This window comes from Pseudophryne corroboree, chromosome 2 (genome assembly GCF_028390025.1).
Source record: "Pseudophryne corroboree isolate aPseCor3 chromosome 2, aPseCor3.hap2, whole genome shotgun sequence".
In the NCBI taxonomy this organism is placed as follows: Eukaryota; Metazoa; Chordata; class Amphibia; order Anura; family Myobatrachidae; genus Pseudophryne; species Pseudophryne corroboree.
This window is the reverse complement of record NC_086445.1, coordinates 551372585-551388563: the sequence shown is the minus strand read 5'-3', so window position 1 is coordinate 551388563 and position 15979 is coordinate 551372585. Positions and strand designations below refer to the sequence as shown.

General features: G+C 46.2%; 1 protein-coding gene across 1 annotated transcript in view; it reads left to right on the top strand.

Moving 5' to 3' along the window:
- Window positions 1-711: 711 nt before the first annotated feature.
- The window catches only part of UTP11 (UTP11 small subunit processome component), a 36494-nt gene continuing 21226 nt past the window's right edge, over window positions 712-15979 (top strand). Inside the window, exons 1-5 of the mRNA XM_063954318.1 lie at window positions 712-978; window positions 1404-1465; window positions 2238-2340; window positions 8652-8765; window positions 11117-11210. Of these exons, the coding sequence (XP_063810388.1) occupies window positions 916-978; window positions 1404-1465; window positions 2238-2340; window positions 8652-8765; window positions 11117-11210 (436 nt within the window). The 5' untranslated portion in view covers window positions 712-915. The remainder of the gene's footprint in view (window positions 979-1403; window positions 1466-2237; window positions 2341-8651; window positions 8766-11116; window positions 11211-15979) is intronic.

Genomic DNA, 15979 nt, shown 5'->3' with positions numbered 1-15979 from the left:
ACTAGGCAAAACTGCGCATGTGTAAGCACCGCAATGCGCAGGCGCAACGTACGGGTACAAAGAGGATCGGTGCTGGGCGATGGATTTAACGAAGAGTCCATTTTAACAGTAGATCACAAGGTGATTGACAGAAAGAGGGCATTTATGGGTGTCAACTGACCGTTTTCTGGGAGAATTTGGGAAAACGCAGGCGTGTCCAAGCGTTTGCAGGGCGGGTATCTGACGTCAATTCTGGGACCAAAAAGACTGAAGTGAATGCTACGGCTAAGTAAGTCCAGACCTACTCAGAAACTGCACAAACTGTTTTTATACCGCTCGGCTGCAAAGGCGTTCGCACACTTGCAAAGCGAAAATACACTCCCCATAGGCAGCGACTATCTGATCGCAGCGCTGCAAAAAGTTGCTAGCGAGCGATCAACTCGGAATGGACCCCGTAGGGAGGCTAGGGGGATTGAGAATCATTGATGGTTTATGGCTGATGTCGATTTCTTTAGCCAACGATAGGAGAGAACCAGATAGTTTCCCTCCATCAATTACTTAGCATAAACACATTTTTTTTTAATTTGCACGGTGCATAGCTCCGCCCCCAACACCCTCGAAGCCCTGCCCCCAGGCTTTGATGCACGGGCACATCACTGAAAGAATAGGGATGACCATTGGTGGATGAAATTATCGATGGTGTCCTATGGTGTAATTGGTTACCATTGATGGCCACTAGCAGTTTATCGTTCGATGGCAAAAATCGATGGTGATCCCTGTTCTGGCCGCCCCGGAAAGAAAGAGAAGAGATGCATGCTGGGGATTGAATGACGTGAGACGTGGGCTGGGTGACGGAGACATCGTGCGACGGATGTGAGAGGGGACAGTCATTGTGCTGTTGCTGCTGCTGCAGTAGGAGGAAGATCAGTCGCCGCAATGTCTGCCTCCTTTAGGAAAGCGCTGAAGTCCCGGCAAAAGGACCACAAGGAGAGGTCCCAGGTGACACATACAGGATAAATGCTATACTTAAGCGCTGGCTGCGGTGATGATGTCACACGTTGTGTTCCCCAGGCTGTGATGTTGTATAGCAGGGGTGGGGAACATTTGGCCCTCCAGCTGTTGTTGAACTACACATAGCAGCATGCCCTGCGACAGTTTTGCTATTTGGCCATGCTAAAACTGTTGCAGGGCATGCTGGGATCTGTAGTTCAACAACAGCTGGAGGGCCGCAGGTTCCCCATCCGTGTTGTATAGGAAAAAGCATGCCTGCTTGCAGCCCATGTTTTATATGATGAAACCAGTATTTGGTGATTTATAATATTCTAATAACTTATTTCACAGAACACCTTCTAGTCTGAGTAATGGACCTGTTGAAAATACAAACTAGATCAGTATTTATTATTTATTGTATTGATGTGTTTCAGCCTGGCTTTCGAAAAAAGTTGGGGTTCTTGGAGAAAAAGAAAGACTACAAGCTGCGTGCTGAGTGAGTACAGTGTCCATCATCATCATCCCATCATTTAGCACAACGTACAGCTTGCTGCTGGGAAAGGGTTCCCGATAACTCTCTCTGCTCTGTGCTGATCTGCTCTTGCTGGTCCAGAAAGGCAACATATCAGAGTTGTGTAAAATAATTTAACTTCCAGGAATTGAAAGATATTTGAAGTACAAGTGTTGGGGGCTCATTAGAATTCAAGATAATTGTCTGAATAGTAAAGGCCCATACACGCTGAAAGGAGCTCACTATTGGTGTGTTGAGCTGCTTTCAGCTCAAAGCCGCCCAGTGTGTATGCCCAAATGATGAGCGGTGAGCACTGATGCGCGCTCCCGCTTCATCCCTGGCGGCTGCCGTTCATCTACTGGTATTACCAGTAGATGAACGGTGGGGTGAGCGGCTTTCCATAGTGTCCTTCTATGGAAAGCCGCTCACCCCCGCTGACATCGCTGGGCAGGGGGGAAAAGCGCTCAGTGTGTATGCACTGAGCGCTTTTCAGCCCAGCGATGTCAGTGATCGCTGTGCATACATGCTGGGCAAAAACGCTCATTGTGTATGGACCTTTATTCGTTTTTAGCAGCGCCTTCTGCATATTTTTTTCCTTGCAAGGCACGGTAGCTGAATCAACTGTTAAATCACATTTCGGTGGAATTTTAAGGCCTTTTTCATGGTCATAACGGTTTACTGATTTCACAGTGTGTATAAGGCTTTGTTTTTGTTTCATTTTTATTTTGTGTAAAGCTTTTTAACTTTTAAAATTCAGAGATTACCGGAGAAAAAGAAACACACTGGATGCTTTGCGGAAGAAAACCCTTGAAAAGAATCCAGATGAATTCTACTTTAAAATGACCTCGTCCAAACTGCAGGTAATTAAAGACATTTTTGTCACTGGCCAGATTTTTTTGTAGAAATTGAGAGGATCACAGTTCATATTTCTCATCATAGTTACACTTCCCTGCTCTAACGTTTGAAGCAAAATGGTTTCTTATGTGATTGAAAAATCATAGTATTATCGATTCCTGAGTACAATTAAATTGTTTAAGCTGTCTACACTTAAATTGTATCGCTACACAAATCATTTATTTTTATATGTAGTCTTTTTTTTTTTTTTTTTACTGTTTAAATGTAATGAGAACATTGCATTCTTGTTGTAAGCTGCCCTGTATTTACATACGTGCGTTCCAAACTAAAGGTCATTAACTATAGAGGCAGTGGACAAAAAAAAAAAAGATGTAAACAGTAATAAGAATTCACTTAACAGGATGTTGAACCATCACTTTCATCTAGAACAGTGGTTCTCAAACTGTCCTCATGGACCGCCAGCAGTTCATGTTTTCCAGGTTTCCTCACAGAATCACAAGTGAGTTAATTCGCTCCACCTTTGGATCTTTTAAAATTTGTCAGTGAGTATTGAATACACCTCTGCACCTGCTAGGTGACCTGGAAAACATGAGCTGTTGGGGGTACTTGAGGACCGAGTTTTGAAACCACTGATCTAGAATGTCCTGAATGTGTTATGACCTTAAGCTTACCAATGCCTGCGCAGAAGCAATCCTATCCTTTCTCTACCGTCCTAGTGGATGCTGGGGACTCCGAAAGGACCATGGGGAATAGCGGCTCCGCAGGAGACTGGGCACAAAAGTAAAAAGCTTTAGGACTACCTGGTGTGCACTGGCTCCTCCCCCTATGACCCTCCTCCAAGCCTCAGTTAAGATTTTGTGCCCGAACGAGAAGGGTGCAATCTAGGTGGCTCTCCTGAGCGGCTTAGAGTAAAAGTTTTAAATAGGTTTTTTTTATTTTCAGTGAGACCTGCTGGCAACAGGCTCACTGCATCGAGGGACTAAGGGGAGAAGAAGCGAACTCACCTGCGTGCAGAGTGGATTGGGCTTCTTAGGCTACTGGACATTAGCTCCAGAGGGACGATCACAGGCCCAGCCATGGATGGGTCCCGGAGCCGCGCCGCCGTTCCCCTTACAGAGCCAGAAGACTGAAGAGGTCCGGAAAATCGGCGGCAGAAGACGTCCTGTCTTCACTAAGGTAGCGCACAGCACCGCAGCTGTGCGCCATTGCTCTCAGCACACTTCACACTCCGGTCACTGAGGGTGCAGGGCGCTGGGGGGGGGGCACCCTGAGACGCAATAAAAACACCTTTTTGACAAAAAAATACATCACATATAGCTCCTGGGCTATATGGATGTATTTAACCCCTGCCTATTTTTACATAAAAAAGCGGGAGAAAGGCTGCCGAAAAAGGTGCGGAGCCTATCTCCTCAGCACACTGGCGCCATTTTTTCCTCACAGCTCCGTTGGAGGAAGGCTCCCTGACTCTCCCCTGCAGTCCTGCACTACAGAAACAGGGTAAAACAAGAGAGGGGGGGCACTAAATTGGCATATAAATATATACAGCAGCTATATTAGGGAAAAACACTTATATAAGGTTATCCCTGTATATATATAGCGCTCTGGTGTGTGCTGGCAAACTCTCCCTCTGTCTCCCCAAAGGGCTAGTGGGGTCCTGTCCTCTATCAGAGCATTCCCTGTGTGTGTGCTGTGTGTCGGTACGTTGTGTCGACATGTATGAGGAGGAAAATGGTGTGGAGGCGGAGCAATTGCCTGTGTTAGTGATGTCACCCCTGATAGTGTCAGCACTTTACAAAAGACTGTTGACGACATGAGACAGCCGGCAAATCAGTTAATACCTGTACAGGCGTCTCAAACACCGTCAGGGGCTCTAAAGCGCCCGTTACCTCAGGTCGATACAGACACGGACACTGACTCCAGTGTCGACGGTGAGGAAACAAACGTATTTTCCAGTAGGGCCACACGTTACATGATCACGGCAATGAAGGAGGTTTTGAACATTTCTGATACTACAAGTACCACAAAAAAGGGTATTATGTGGGGTGTGAAAAAACTACCCGTAGTTTTTCCCGAATCAGATGAATTAATGAGGTGTGTGATGAAGCGTGGCATTATACCCTTTCCCGCCAGAGGTTAGGGCGCGTTGGGAAACACCCCCTAGCGTAGATAAGGCGCTCACACGCTTATCAAAACAAGTGGCGTTACCGTCCCCTGATACGGCCGCCCTCAAGGAACCAGCTGATAGAAAGCTGGAAAATATCCTTAAAAGTATATACACACATACTGGTATTATACTGCGACCAGCAATCGCCTCAGCCTGGATGTGCAGTGCTGGGGTGGCTTGGTCGGATTCCCTGACTAAAAATATTGATACCCTTGACAGGGACAGTATTTTATTGACTATAGAGCATTTAAAGGATGCATTTCTATATATGCGAGATGCACAGAGGGATATTTGCACTCTGGCATCAAGAGTAAATGCGATGTCCATATCTGCCAGAAGATGTTATGGACACGACAGTGGTCAGGTGATGCAGATTCCAAACGGCAAAAAGGTGTATTGCCGTATAAAGGAAGAGGAGTTTTTTGGGGTCGGTCCATCGGACCTGGTGGCCACGGCAACTGCTGGAAAATCCACCGTTTTTACCCTAAGTCACATCTCTGCAGAAAAAGACACCGTCTTTTCAACCTCAGTCTTTTCGTCCCTATAAGATCATATCTGCCCAGGGATAGAGGAAAGGGAAGAAGACTGCAGCAGGCAGCCCATTCCCAGGAACAGAAGCGCTCCACCGCTTCTGACAAGTTCTCAGCATGGCGCTGAGACCGTACAGGACCCCTGGATCCTACAAGTAGTATCCCAGGGGTACAGATTGGAATGTAGAGACGTTTCCTCTTCGCAGGCTCCTGAAGTCTGCTTTACCAAGGTCTCCCTCCGACAAGGAGGCAGTATGGAAAAAAATTCACAAGCTGTATTCCCAGCAGGTGATAATTAAATTACCCCTCCTACTACAAGGAAAAGGGGTATTATTCCACACTATATTGTGGTACTGAAGCCAGAAGGCTAGGTGAGACTTATTCTAAAAATTTTTTTGAACACTTACAAAGGTTCAAATCAAGATGGAGTCACTCAGAGCAGTGATAACGAACCAGGAAGAAGGGGACTATATAGTGTCCGGGGACATCAGGGATGCTTACCTCTATGTCCCAAATTTGCCCTTCTCACTAAGGGTACCTCAGGTTCGTGGTGCAGAACTGTCACTATCAGTTTTAGACGCTGCCGTTTGGATTGTCCACGGCACCCCGGGTCTTTACCAAGGTAATGGCCGAAATAATGATTCTTCTTCGAAGAAAAGGCGTCTTAATTATCCCTTACTTGGACGATCTCCTGATAAGGGCATAGTCCAGGGAACAGTTGGAGGTCGGAGTAGCACTATCTCGGATACTGCTACAACAGCACGGGTGGATTCTAAATATTCCAAAATCGCAGCTGATCCCGACGACACGTCTGCTGTGCCTAGGGATGATTCTGGACACAGTCCAGAAAAAGGTGTTTCTCCCGGAAGAGAAAGCCAGGGAGTTATCCGAGCTAGTCAGGAACCTCCTAAAAACAGTGCATCATTGCACAAGGGTCCTGGTAAAAATGGTGGCTTCCTACGAAGCAATTCCATTCGGCAGATTTCACGCAAGAACTTTTCAGTGGGATCTGCTGGAAAAATGGTCCGGATCGCATCTTCAGATGCATCAGCGGATAACCCTATATCCAAGGACAAGGGTGTCTCTCCTGTGGTGGTTATAGAGTGCCCATCTTCTAGAGGGCCGCAGATTTGGCATTCAGGATTGGATGCTGGTGACCACGGAGCCCAGCCCGAGAGGCTGGGGAGCAGTCACACAAGGAAAAAATTTCCAGGGAGTGTGATCAAGTCTGGAGACTTTTCTCCACATAAATATACTGGAGCTAAGGGTAAATTTATAATACTCTAAGCTTAGCAAGACCTCTGCTTCAAGGTCAGCCGGTATTGATCCAGTGGGAAAAACATCACGGCAGTCGCCCACGTAAACAGACAGGGCGACACAAGAAGCAGGAGGGCAATGGCAAAAACTGCAAGGACTTTTCGCTGGGCGGAAAATCATGTGATAGCACTGTCAGCAGTGTTTCATCCCGGGAATGGAAACTGGGAAGCAGACTTCCTCAGCAGGCACGACCTCCACCCGGGAGAGTGGAAACTTCATCGGGAAGTTTTTTCCACATGATTGTAAACCGTTGGGAAATACCAAAGGTGGACATGATGGCGTCCCGTCTGAACAAAAAACGGGACAGGTATTGCGCCAGGTCAAGAGACCCTCAGGCAATAGCTGTGGACGTTCTGGTAACACCGTGGGTGTACCAGTCGGTGTATGTGTTCCCTCCTCTGCTTCTCATACCTAAGGTGCTGAGAATTATAAGACGTAGAGGAGTAAGAACTATACTCATGGCTCCGGATTGGCCAAGAAGGACTTGGTACCCGGAACTTCAAGAGATGCTTACAGAGGTTTTATGGCCTCTGCCGCTAAGAAGGGACTTGCTTCAGCAAGTACCATGTCTGTTCCAAGACTTACCGCAGCTGCGTTTGTCGGCATGGCGGTGGAACGCCGGATCCTAAGGGAAAAAGGCATTTCGGAAGAGGTCATTCCTACCCTGGTCAAAGCCAGAAAGGAGGTGACCGCACAACATTATCACCACATGTGGCGAAAATATGTTGCGTGGTGTAAGGCCAGGAAGGCCCCACAAAGAAATTTCAACTCGGTCGTTTCCTGCATTTCCTGAAAACAGGAGTGTCTATGGGCCTCAAATTGGGGTCCATTAAGGTTCAAATTTCGGCCCTGTCGATTTTCTTCCAGAAAGAATTGGCTTCAGTTCCTGAAGTCCAGAATTTGGTCAAGGGAGTATTGCATATACAACCCCCTTTTGTGCCTCCAGTGGCACTGTGGGATCTCAACGTAGTTCTGGGATTCCTCAAATCACATTGGTTTAAAACCAGTCAAATCTATGGATTTGAAGCATCTCACATGAAAAGTGACCATGATCTTGGCCCTGGCCTGGACCAGGCGAGTGTCAAATTGGTGTTTTTTTCTCAAAAAAGCCCATATCTGTTTGTCCATTCGGACAGGGCAGAGCTGCGGACTCGTCCCCAGTTCTCTCCCTAAGGTGGTGTCAGTGTTTCACCTGAACCAGCTTATTGTGGTGCCTTGCACCTACTAGGGACTTGGAGGACTCCAAGTTGCTAGATGTTGTCAGGGCCCTGAAAATATGTTCCAGGACGGCTGGAGTCAGGAAAACTGACTTGCTGTTATCCTGTATGCACCCAACAAACTGGGTGCTTTTGCTTCTAAGCAGACTATTGCTAGTTGGATGTGTAATACAATTCAGCTTGCACATTCTGTGGCAGGCCTGCCACAGCCAATATATGTAAATGCCCATTCCACAAGGAAGGTGGGCTCATCTTGGGCGGCTGCCCGAGGGGTCTCGGCTTTTACAACTTTGCCGAGCGGTTATTTAGTCAGGGGCAAACACGTTTGTAAAATCCTACAAATTTGATACCCTGGCTAAGGAGGACCTGGAGTTCTCTCATTCGGTGCTGCAGAGTCATCCGCACTCTCCCGCCCGTTTGGGAGCTTTGGTATTATCCCCATGGTCCTTTCAGGAACCCCAGCATCCACTAGGACGATAGAGAAAATAAGAATTTACTTACCGATAATTCTATTTCTCGGAGTCCGTAGTGGATGCTGGGCGCCCATCCCAAGTGCGGATTATCTGCAATACTTGTACATAGTTACAAAAATCGGGTTATTATTGTTGTGAGCCATCTTTTCAGAGGCTCCGCTGTTATCATACTGTTAACTGGGTTCAGATCACAGGTTGTACAGTGTGATTGGTGTGGCTGGTATGAGTCTTACCCGGGATTCAAAATCCTTCCTTATTATGTACGCTCGTCCGGGCACAGTATCTAACTGGCTTGGAGGAGGGTCATAGGGGGAGGAGCCAGTGCACACCACCTGATCCTAAAGCTTTACTTTTTGTGCCCTGTCTCCTGCGGAGCCGCTATTCCCCATGGTCCTTTCAGGAACCCCAGCATCCACTACGGACTCCGAGAAATAGAATTATCGGTAAGTAAATTCTTATTTTTTTTGCTCTGAACGTTTAGATTCTGAATTTTTCTATTTGCTGTGTGCTTGACCTAAATATTAAATCGTGTAACGGTCTTCTTTTAGAAAAATTAATAATGTGAGCTCTTTCCAAACACCATATCCCCTGAAAACATATATGCTTTCTCTGAAGGACGGGGTCCATGTGATAAAGCAGAAGTCAGATGAAGTAACAGATGAACAGCTTAAACTCATGAGGACACAGGACATAAAGTATGTGGAGATGAAAAGAGTAGCCGAAGCCAAGGTATGATGCATGTGGAGTACAGATGTATCTGTACAATGCTAAACTGAACTTAAAATGGGTGGCACTTGATATACCGGCTGTCAGGATCCCGACGCTCGGCATACCGGCGCTGGAATCCTGACCGCCGGTATACCGACAACTGTTCTCCCTCTTGGGGTGTCCACGACACCCATGGAGGGAGAGCAGATAGCGTGCATAGCACGCCTCGTGCTTGCAGCGTGGCGAGCGCAGCACACTCTTGCGCTCGCCCAGCTGCCAGCATTCTGGCGCCGGTATGCTGGGTGCTGGGATTCCAAGCGCCGGCGAATCATACTACACTCCCTTAAAACATCTGATATCCTGTTTGACAGGCCAGTCATTTTATGTACACTTTCAGCTAATCATGCACTGCTCAGGGCAGTATGTGTGAGGCATTTGTCAGAGATGTACGGGGAAAAGTCAATAAAGGGGTAATTTACATGTACAGAATCTTCACTTATGTACATGATAGTGGCATGCATAACACAATGGCGGTATTCAGATGTGTAAGCAAACCAAAAAAGCAAGCAATTGGGCAAAACCATGTTGCACTGCAACTGGGGCAGATGTAACGTGCAGAGAGATTTAGATTTGGGTGGGCTGTTATATTTAGCTTTATATAAGAGTTGTTGCCTCATGGTGACTAGATTTCAAGTCACCCTAGTGAACCATATTTGTTGAGCCCTGATAAAAATGCTCTTCATTCCAAGATCCAGTATTCCAATAGGAATGCTAGTCTAGGATGCTTCGGATTGAACCTTTTCCTGTTAAGGAAACTGCCTTTGGCTTTCTCTTCATTAAATTTTCTTACAGGCTTCTCCTAATTCCTGTAGGTTGGGAACACCTGGGGTTAAATTTTCTAAAAATCCATTTTAGATCGATATTATAATAGATTGAAATTGATGGGATTTCTGGCTGCGAAATCCACATTTATTATTCATCGGGTTTCAACTTCAATTGAAACCTGGCGTCGATATTGGTCCGATTTTGCAGGTACAAATGCAGTCTGTTTTGATGTTTCGGTTCAAAATAGTAAAAACAACCTGTCCAAAAAGAACCAATGCACATATTCTGATCTGTGTAGATTTCATAGTGTTACAAGTAAAGATAAAAAATAAATAAAGGCTACTCCCTTTAAATCCTTTTCAGCCTGTTCTGTTCATGAAATTTCAAGGTGAGAACCAGTGTGGTAATAACACCCCCTCTCCCTCAAATTTCCATTAACAGCACCAGGCAGAACCTGCCAGAGGGGATTAGGCTATAGCAGGGCGACACACATTATGTTACCCTGCCATCATGTAAAATCAGCCCCAAGTTGGTCTGGCCAGGCCTGGAATTCATTGGGAAGTGGGGATTTCCTCTCCCAAGGTACCTCCAGGTTTGGGCTGAAAGTCCAGGGCTATTCACCGCAGCCCTGGTGGTATTAGATGTGGGATTATTGTGTAAAAATAGATTTTAATATTCTTTAAAGGCTGAATACATCTCCCAGCCTGCCTGCCCCGGCATTCTGGCACTTGTGGAACAAGAAGTGCCAGCATGCCTTGGCATTAAAGGCCTGCTATCACCTGTAGCGTTCATGTGAAGTAGATAGTACAATAATGACAGGACACAGAAATCTAATTATTTTTTTGTCCCTTAAAAAACAAAAAACCCTCACATGGGATTTTACTATGATGGGTGGAGAAATTTCATAAAGAGTGGTTGGAAATGATTAATTGAATGGGGTGACTGAGCTGGGGGAGGGGTACAAGTGCTGGCAATGGGAGAATATTCCTAGGGTAGAGTGGTGGGTGGAATTTAGTTACAGTACATGTTTAGGGTTGGTATTGCGAGACAGACGTTTGGGATCCCGGAGGTCAGCATACCGATACCGGTCTCCAGATTGCCGGCGGGCAAGCTCAATAAAACCCCTTGCTGCGCTCTCCATAGGTTCTATTCTAACTCTATTGGTGTTGTGGACACCCAGGAGTGGGAATAGTACCTGTTAGTCGGCATGCCGACTGCCTGGCTTTCCCCTGCTCGGGATTCTGGCATCGATATGGTGACCGGCGGTCACATAAGCGCATCCCCATGTCTACGTATCAGCTTGTGTGTGTGTGTGTGTGTGTGTGTATATATGTATTACAGGAAAACAGTTAGTAACTGACTTTCATGCAATAGAATATATAAAGTTTAAGATATGTAAACCTGCTAGATATCATAATAAGTTCACAACGCCCCAAATACAAACAAATAAAATGATTAATGACCTGCAAATATTTGTGTTTTGGATGGAAACTGGAATAGAAATGAGTTATGTAAAATATGAGACTTAATAAGTTTTCTCCTCACAGAAAATTGAGCGTTTGAAGTCGGAGCTCCATCTACTGGATGCCGAAGGAAAGCCCAACAATACGCATACTTTTTTCTGTGATACCAAGAAAGAAGGTGAGAGGCAAGTTCATCATCATAGTGTATGTACGATGAGGTATAGCAAACATTTGTATCGGGATAGTCATTGACTATATTATACTATTAAAATAGTGTGAAGTAAGATGTTAGTTAAATATGGGAAGGAAAAGTATTCATAGTAAAGAAAACATGAAGGAGCCTAAAACTGTTACATGCTTGCAATCCTCCTTTTTGGATGGACCTTTTTTTAAATGTTGAATTTTATATTTATCAGTGGTCTCTCAACCTTTTTTTTCCCCTTGCATACCCCTTATTTGTAAGATTTATATGCATCTTTTCCAACTAGTACAATTAAATTGTATGTTAGTATATACAGGTTTTTTTTTTTTTTTTTTAATATTAAGAGTAATTATTAATTTGATATTTTTTGCATACAAATCAACTCTAGCTTTGTATCCAAATTAGCTTGTATTCACACTGTAATAGGGTAATTACTACTGGTCTAAGGAACCCTATATGGTCAGTTGTGTTTCCCGTACCCGGAATGTCAGATGCTTCTACTAGGGCTTTTAATTAGCAATGTCTGTATTAGATGAACGGAGATCCAGGAGGCAGGAGTTTTGAGTTATATGAGGATGGTGAACGCTGCAAAAATGTCTGCCAAGTCCCGCTCAGCACTGCCCCCATTCCACGCTTCGCCATAACTGAAATGACTTTGCCTACCCCTGAATGTCATAGCTGGTACGTGGGAGGGGTACGTGCACCCAATGTTGAAAACTGCTGATCCATATGACTAATTCAGTTATCCTCTATTGGGAATGTACTGCTTTACTGAAGATCATATTTGTAAACCACTGGCCCAGCAGATTTGCTAATAAAGGGTACCTATAATTAAATGAAAAATACTTGTGTCTTATGAATCCACTGGGGGGCACTGGCACAGTGGGATATAGAGGTAAGAGCTTCAACTGACTAAATCAATGCTGCTCTGCCTCAATATCCCCGCATCTGGCTGGGAAGCCCTTTTTATTTTTTTTTCTCTAAATGTACCTGGAGCAGGGAAAGTTACAGTATTGCTGCCCAAGGCAGATGTTAAGTCTAATTTATTTTTTGTGTATTTTAATATCACACTCACTTACATCACCAGTCCTCATTATTGTCAGCTGCCTGGGGGGAGGGAGGGGAGCACAGTCAGAAATGCTGCAGTTAATTATGTGAACTCTATAAGTTGCCTTACAGTGACAATAACAAGATTGTGCTCCTGACAGTGGCCGCCATTGGAGTGTCCTCATCTCCCCCCTACAGTGATCTCAGGGAAGTTTTGCTATTAAAGTGCCTTAGAGCACAGATTTGGCAAAAGCTGATGGGATATTCATTGTTAACAAACTTATGCTTGAATAGTAATAGCTAAGTTCCGAAAGCCAGCAGTACTTGTGGGGTGCAGAGGCAAGTCATGGTTTCAAGCTATTTTAGTGATGGCAGTCTATATGTAATAAGTAAGGGAGGATGGGCTCCAACCAGAAGCTCTCTGTCCCCCGGGGTGGAGACTTTCATTTATGCTGTAAGAGGGAGAGGTTCTTCACATACCAGATCAGGAAGCAGAACCAGATGAGGAGTTGTACTTTAATGTTAGACCCAAGACCTCAGCTACTTTTCCTGTGTCTAAGGAATTAAACTCCCTGGCCAGGGAGGCATGGGTAAACCCTGACAAGAAATGTAAAACGCCTCAGAGGTTTTTATCTACTTTTCCCCTCCCAGCTGAGGACAGGAAGGTATGGGAAAACCCCCCTGTCAGTCGATACATCTGTGTTTCCAGCCTAAGAAATTGGTACTGCCTGTGCCAGGGGCTATATCCCTAAAAGTCCCTGCTGACCGTAAAATTGAGACTATTCTCAAGGCAATATATACGGCGGCGGGCTTAGCACAGCGCCCCACGATAGTTTGTGGTTGGATTTCTAGGGCAGTAGTCAAGTGGTCCGATAATATTATTAATGGATTAGACACTCTACCCCAGGATTAGGTCATTACTCTGCTGCAACACATACAGGACGTTGCTATCAAGGAATTGTGTAAGATAAACGGCAGCAGAACAGCTATGGCAGTTTCGGCACGCAGAGCTCTGTGGTTACGTCAATGGTCAGCGGACGCTGATTCCAAAAAGAGTATACAAAATCTTCCCTTTACAGGTGATGCCTTGTTTGGAGACGAGTTAAATAAATGGATCTCCCATGCAATGGCGGGTAAGTCTACCTATCTGCCGTTGGCTGCGCCACCTGCTAGACATTCTTACACTGGACCCTCCTTGCAGTCCTTTCGTGTGGCAAGGTTCAGAGGCAGGGACCGAGGGGTCTCCACCACTCTGAGAGGATCTCGTGGTAAGTCCCGTAAACCTGCAGCTGCAGCAACCCTGGACCAGACCACTGGATCCCCTGCCGCTAAGCCTTCTGCTTGACGGTAGGCCCCAGCAGCAAGGCGATTTTCAGGTAGGTGCTCACCTTCAACACTTCGCCCACGTGTGGGCGGAGTCCTGCTGGGATCCTTGGGAGCGGGACCTCATTTCCCAGGGATACCGGCTGGAATTTCAAGCACTTCCTCCTCACAGATTTTTCAAATCTGGCTTACCAGTTTTGCCCACAGCAAAAATTACCTTGCAAGAGGCTATTCAAAAACTTTTGCGGACAGGGGTGGTACTCCGTTACACAACAGGGGTTTTTACTCCAGTCTTTTTGTCGTTCAAAACCAGACGGTTCGGTGGGTCCCATCTTGAACCTGAAGTCTCTAAACCCGTATCTGCGGGTGTTCATTTTCAAGATGGAATCCCTGCGGGCAGTGGTGTCCGGTCTGGAGGAGGGGAAATTCCTGGTATCTATAGATGTCAAGGATGCTTACCTACACATTCCCATGTGGCCCCCTCATCAGGCTTACCTCAGGTTCGCCATATTGGACGACCATTTCCAGGTCAGGCCTTACCCTTTGGCCTATCCACAGCTCCGAGGGTCATCACCAAAGTCATGGAGGAGATGATGCTGCAACTGCGCATGAGAGGTGTTAACATAGTCTCCTACTTGGACGATCTCCTGATAAAGGCTATGTCCAGGTAGCATCTGCTGCACAGCATCGATCTGACGACTCGCCTACTTACAGATCATGGGTGGAGCCTAAATTTTCAGAAATCTCACCTGGAACCGACCCAGCATCTTCAGTTCCTGGGAGTGATACTGGATACGGTGTCTCAAAAGGCGTTTCTTCCGATGGACAAGGCCTTGGCTATCCAGGCTATGGTACGCTCAGTGCTCCGCCCTCGCAAGGTATCCATACATATTTGCATCCGCTTGCTGGGCAGGATGGTTGCTGCTTACGAGGCAATCCAATACAGCAGATTTCATGCCCGGCCATTTCAGCTGGATCTGCTGGACAAATGGTCGGGTACTTACCTTCAAAAGCATCAGGAAGTGACCTTATCTCCGAAAGCCCAGATTTCTTTATTGTGGTGGCTACATCAAAGTGCAGATTTCGGCGCTCTCTATTTTGTTGCAAAAACAACTTGCCATGTTGTTGGAAGTACAAACTTTCCTAAAAGGTATTCTTCATATGCAACCGCCCTTCGTACCTCCCACGGCTCCGTGGGATCTCAATGTGGTTCTGTCCTTTCTTCAATCGGACTGCTTTGAACCCTTACATAGGGTGGAGTTGAAATTTCTTACCTGGAAGACGTTGAAGTTATTAGCATTGGCATCTGCCAGACGTGTCTCTGAATTGGGGGCCTTATCCTGTAAGCCCTTATTTGATTTTTCATGTAGACAGGGCGGAACTCAGGACCCGACCTCAGTTTTTGCCAAAAATGGTATCAGCTTTTCATGTGAATCAACCCATTGTGGTTCCGGTGTTGTCTGACGCTTCCGTTGGTCCAGTGTCCTTGGATGTGGTGAGGGCTCTGAAGATTTGTGTCAAAAGGACTGCTAGTCATCGGAAATCTGACTCTGTTTGTCCTTTATAATGCCACCAAGATTGCTTAGAAGCCGGACGACCAATCAATTGCTCGTTGGTTTAGGTTGACCATTCAGCAGGCCTATACTTTGGTGGCTCTGCCTTTGCCGACGTCTATTCAGGCCCATTCGACAAGGTCTGTGGGCTCTTCCTGGGCGGCTGCCCGGGGGGGTCTCGGCCTTGCAGTTGTACCGAGCTGCTACTTTGGTTCAAACACTTTTGTTAAGTTCTGTCGGTTTGACACCTTGGCCAAAGATGACCTTCAGTTTGGTCAGTCGGTTTTACAGGGGTCTCGGCACTCTCCCACCCGTTTGGGAGCTTTGGGACTTCCCCATGGTACTAAAGCACAGTTCCCCAGTATCCACTAGGACGTAAGAGAAAATAGGATTTTGATACCTACCGGTAATTCCCTTTCTCGTAGTCCGTAGTGGATACTGGGCGCCCACCTCAGTGCTTCGATTTCCTGCTTATCTGAGTAGGTGTTTGGTTGGGCCGCCGTTGCAGTCCCCTTCTGTTGTTGGAATAGCGTTGCTATCTTCTGTTCGGGTTAGCGCCCTACTTTTGATTAAGGTTGTGTGTTGGCTTAGTGTCTCATTGCTGTTGTACCTGTTTTCTTCTCTCGTGGTATGTCCGTCTCCTCGGGCACAGTTTCCTAGACTGAGTCTGGTAGGAGGGGCATATAGGGGAGGAGCCAGCACACGCATTCACACACTAAAGGTTTTTAAAGTGCCAGGCTCCAGTGGACCCGATCTGTACCCCATGGTACTAAAATACATTTCCCCAGTATCCACTACAGACTACGAGAAATAGGGATTTTT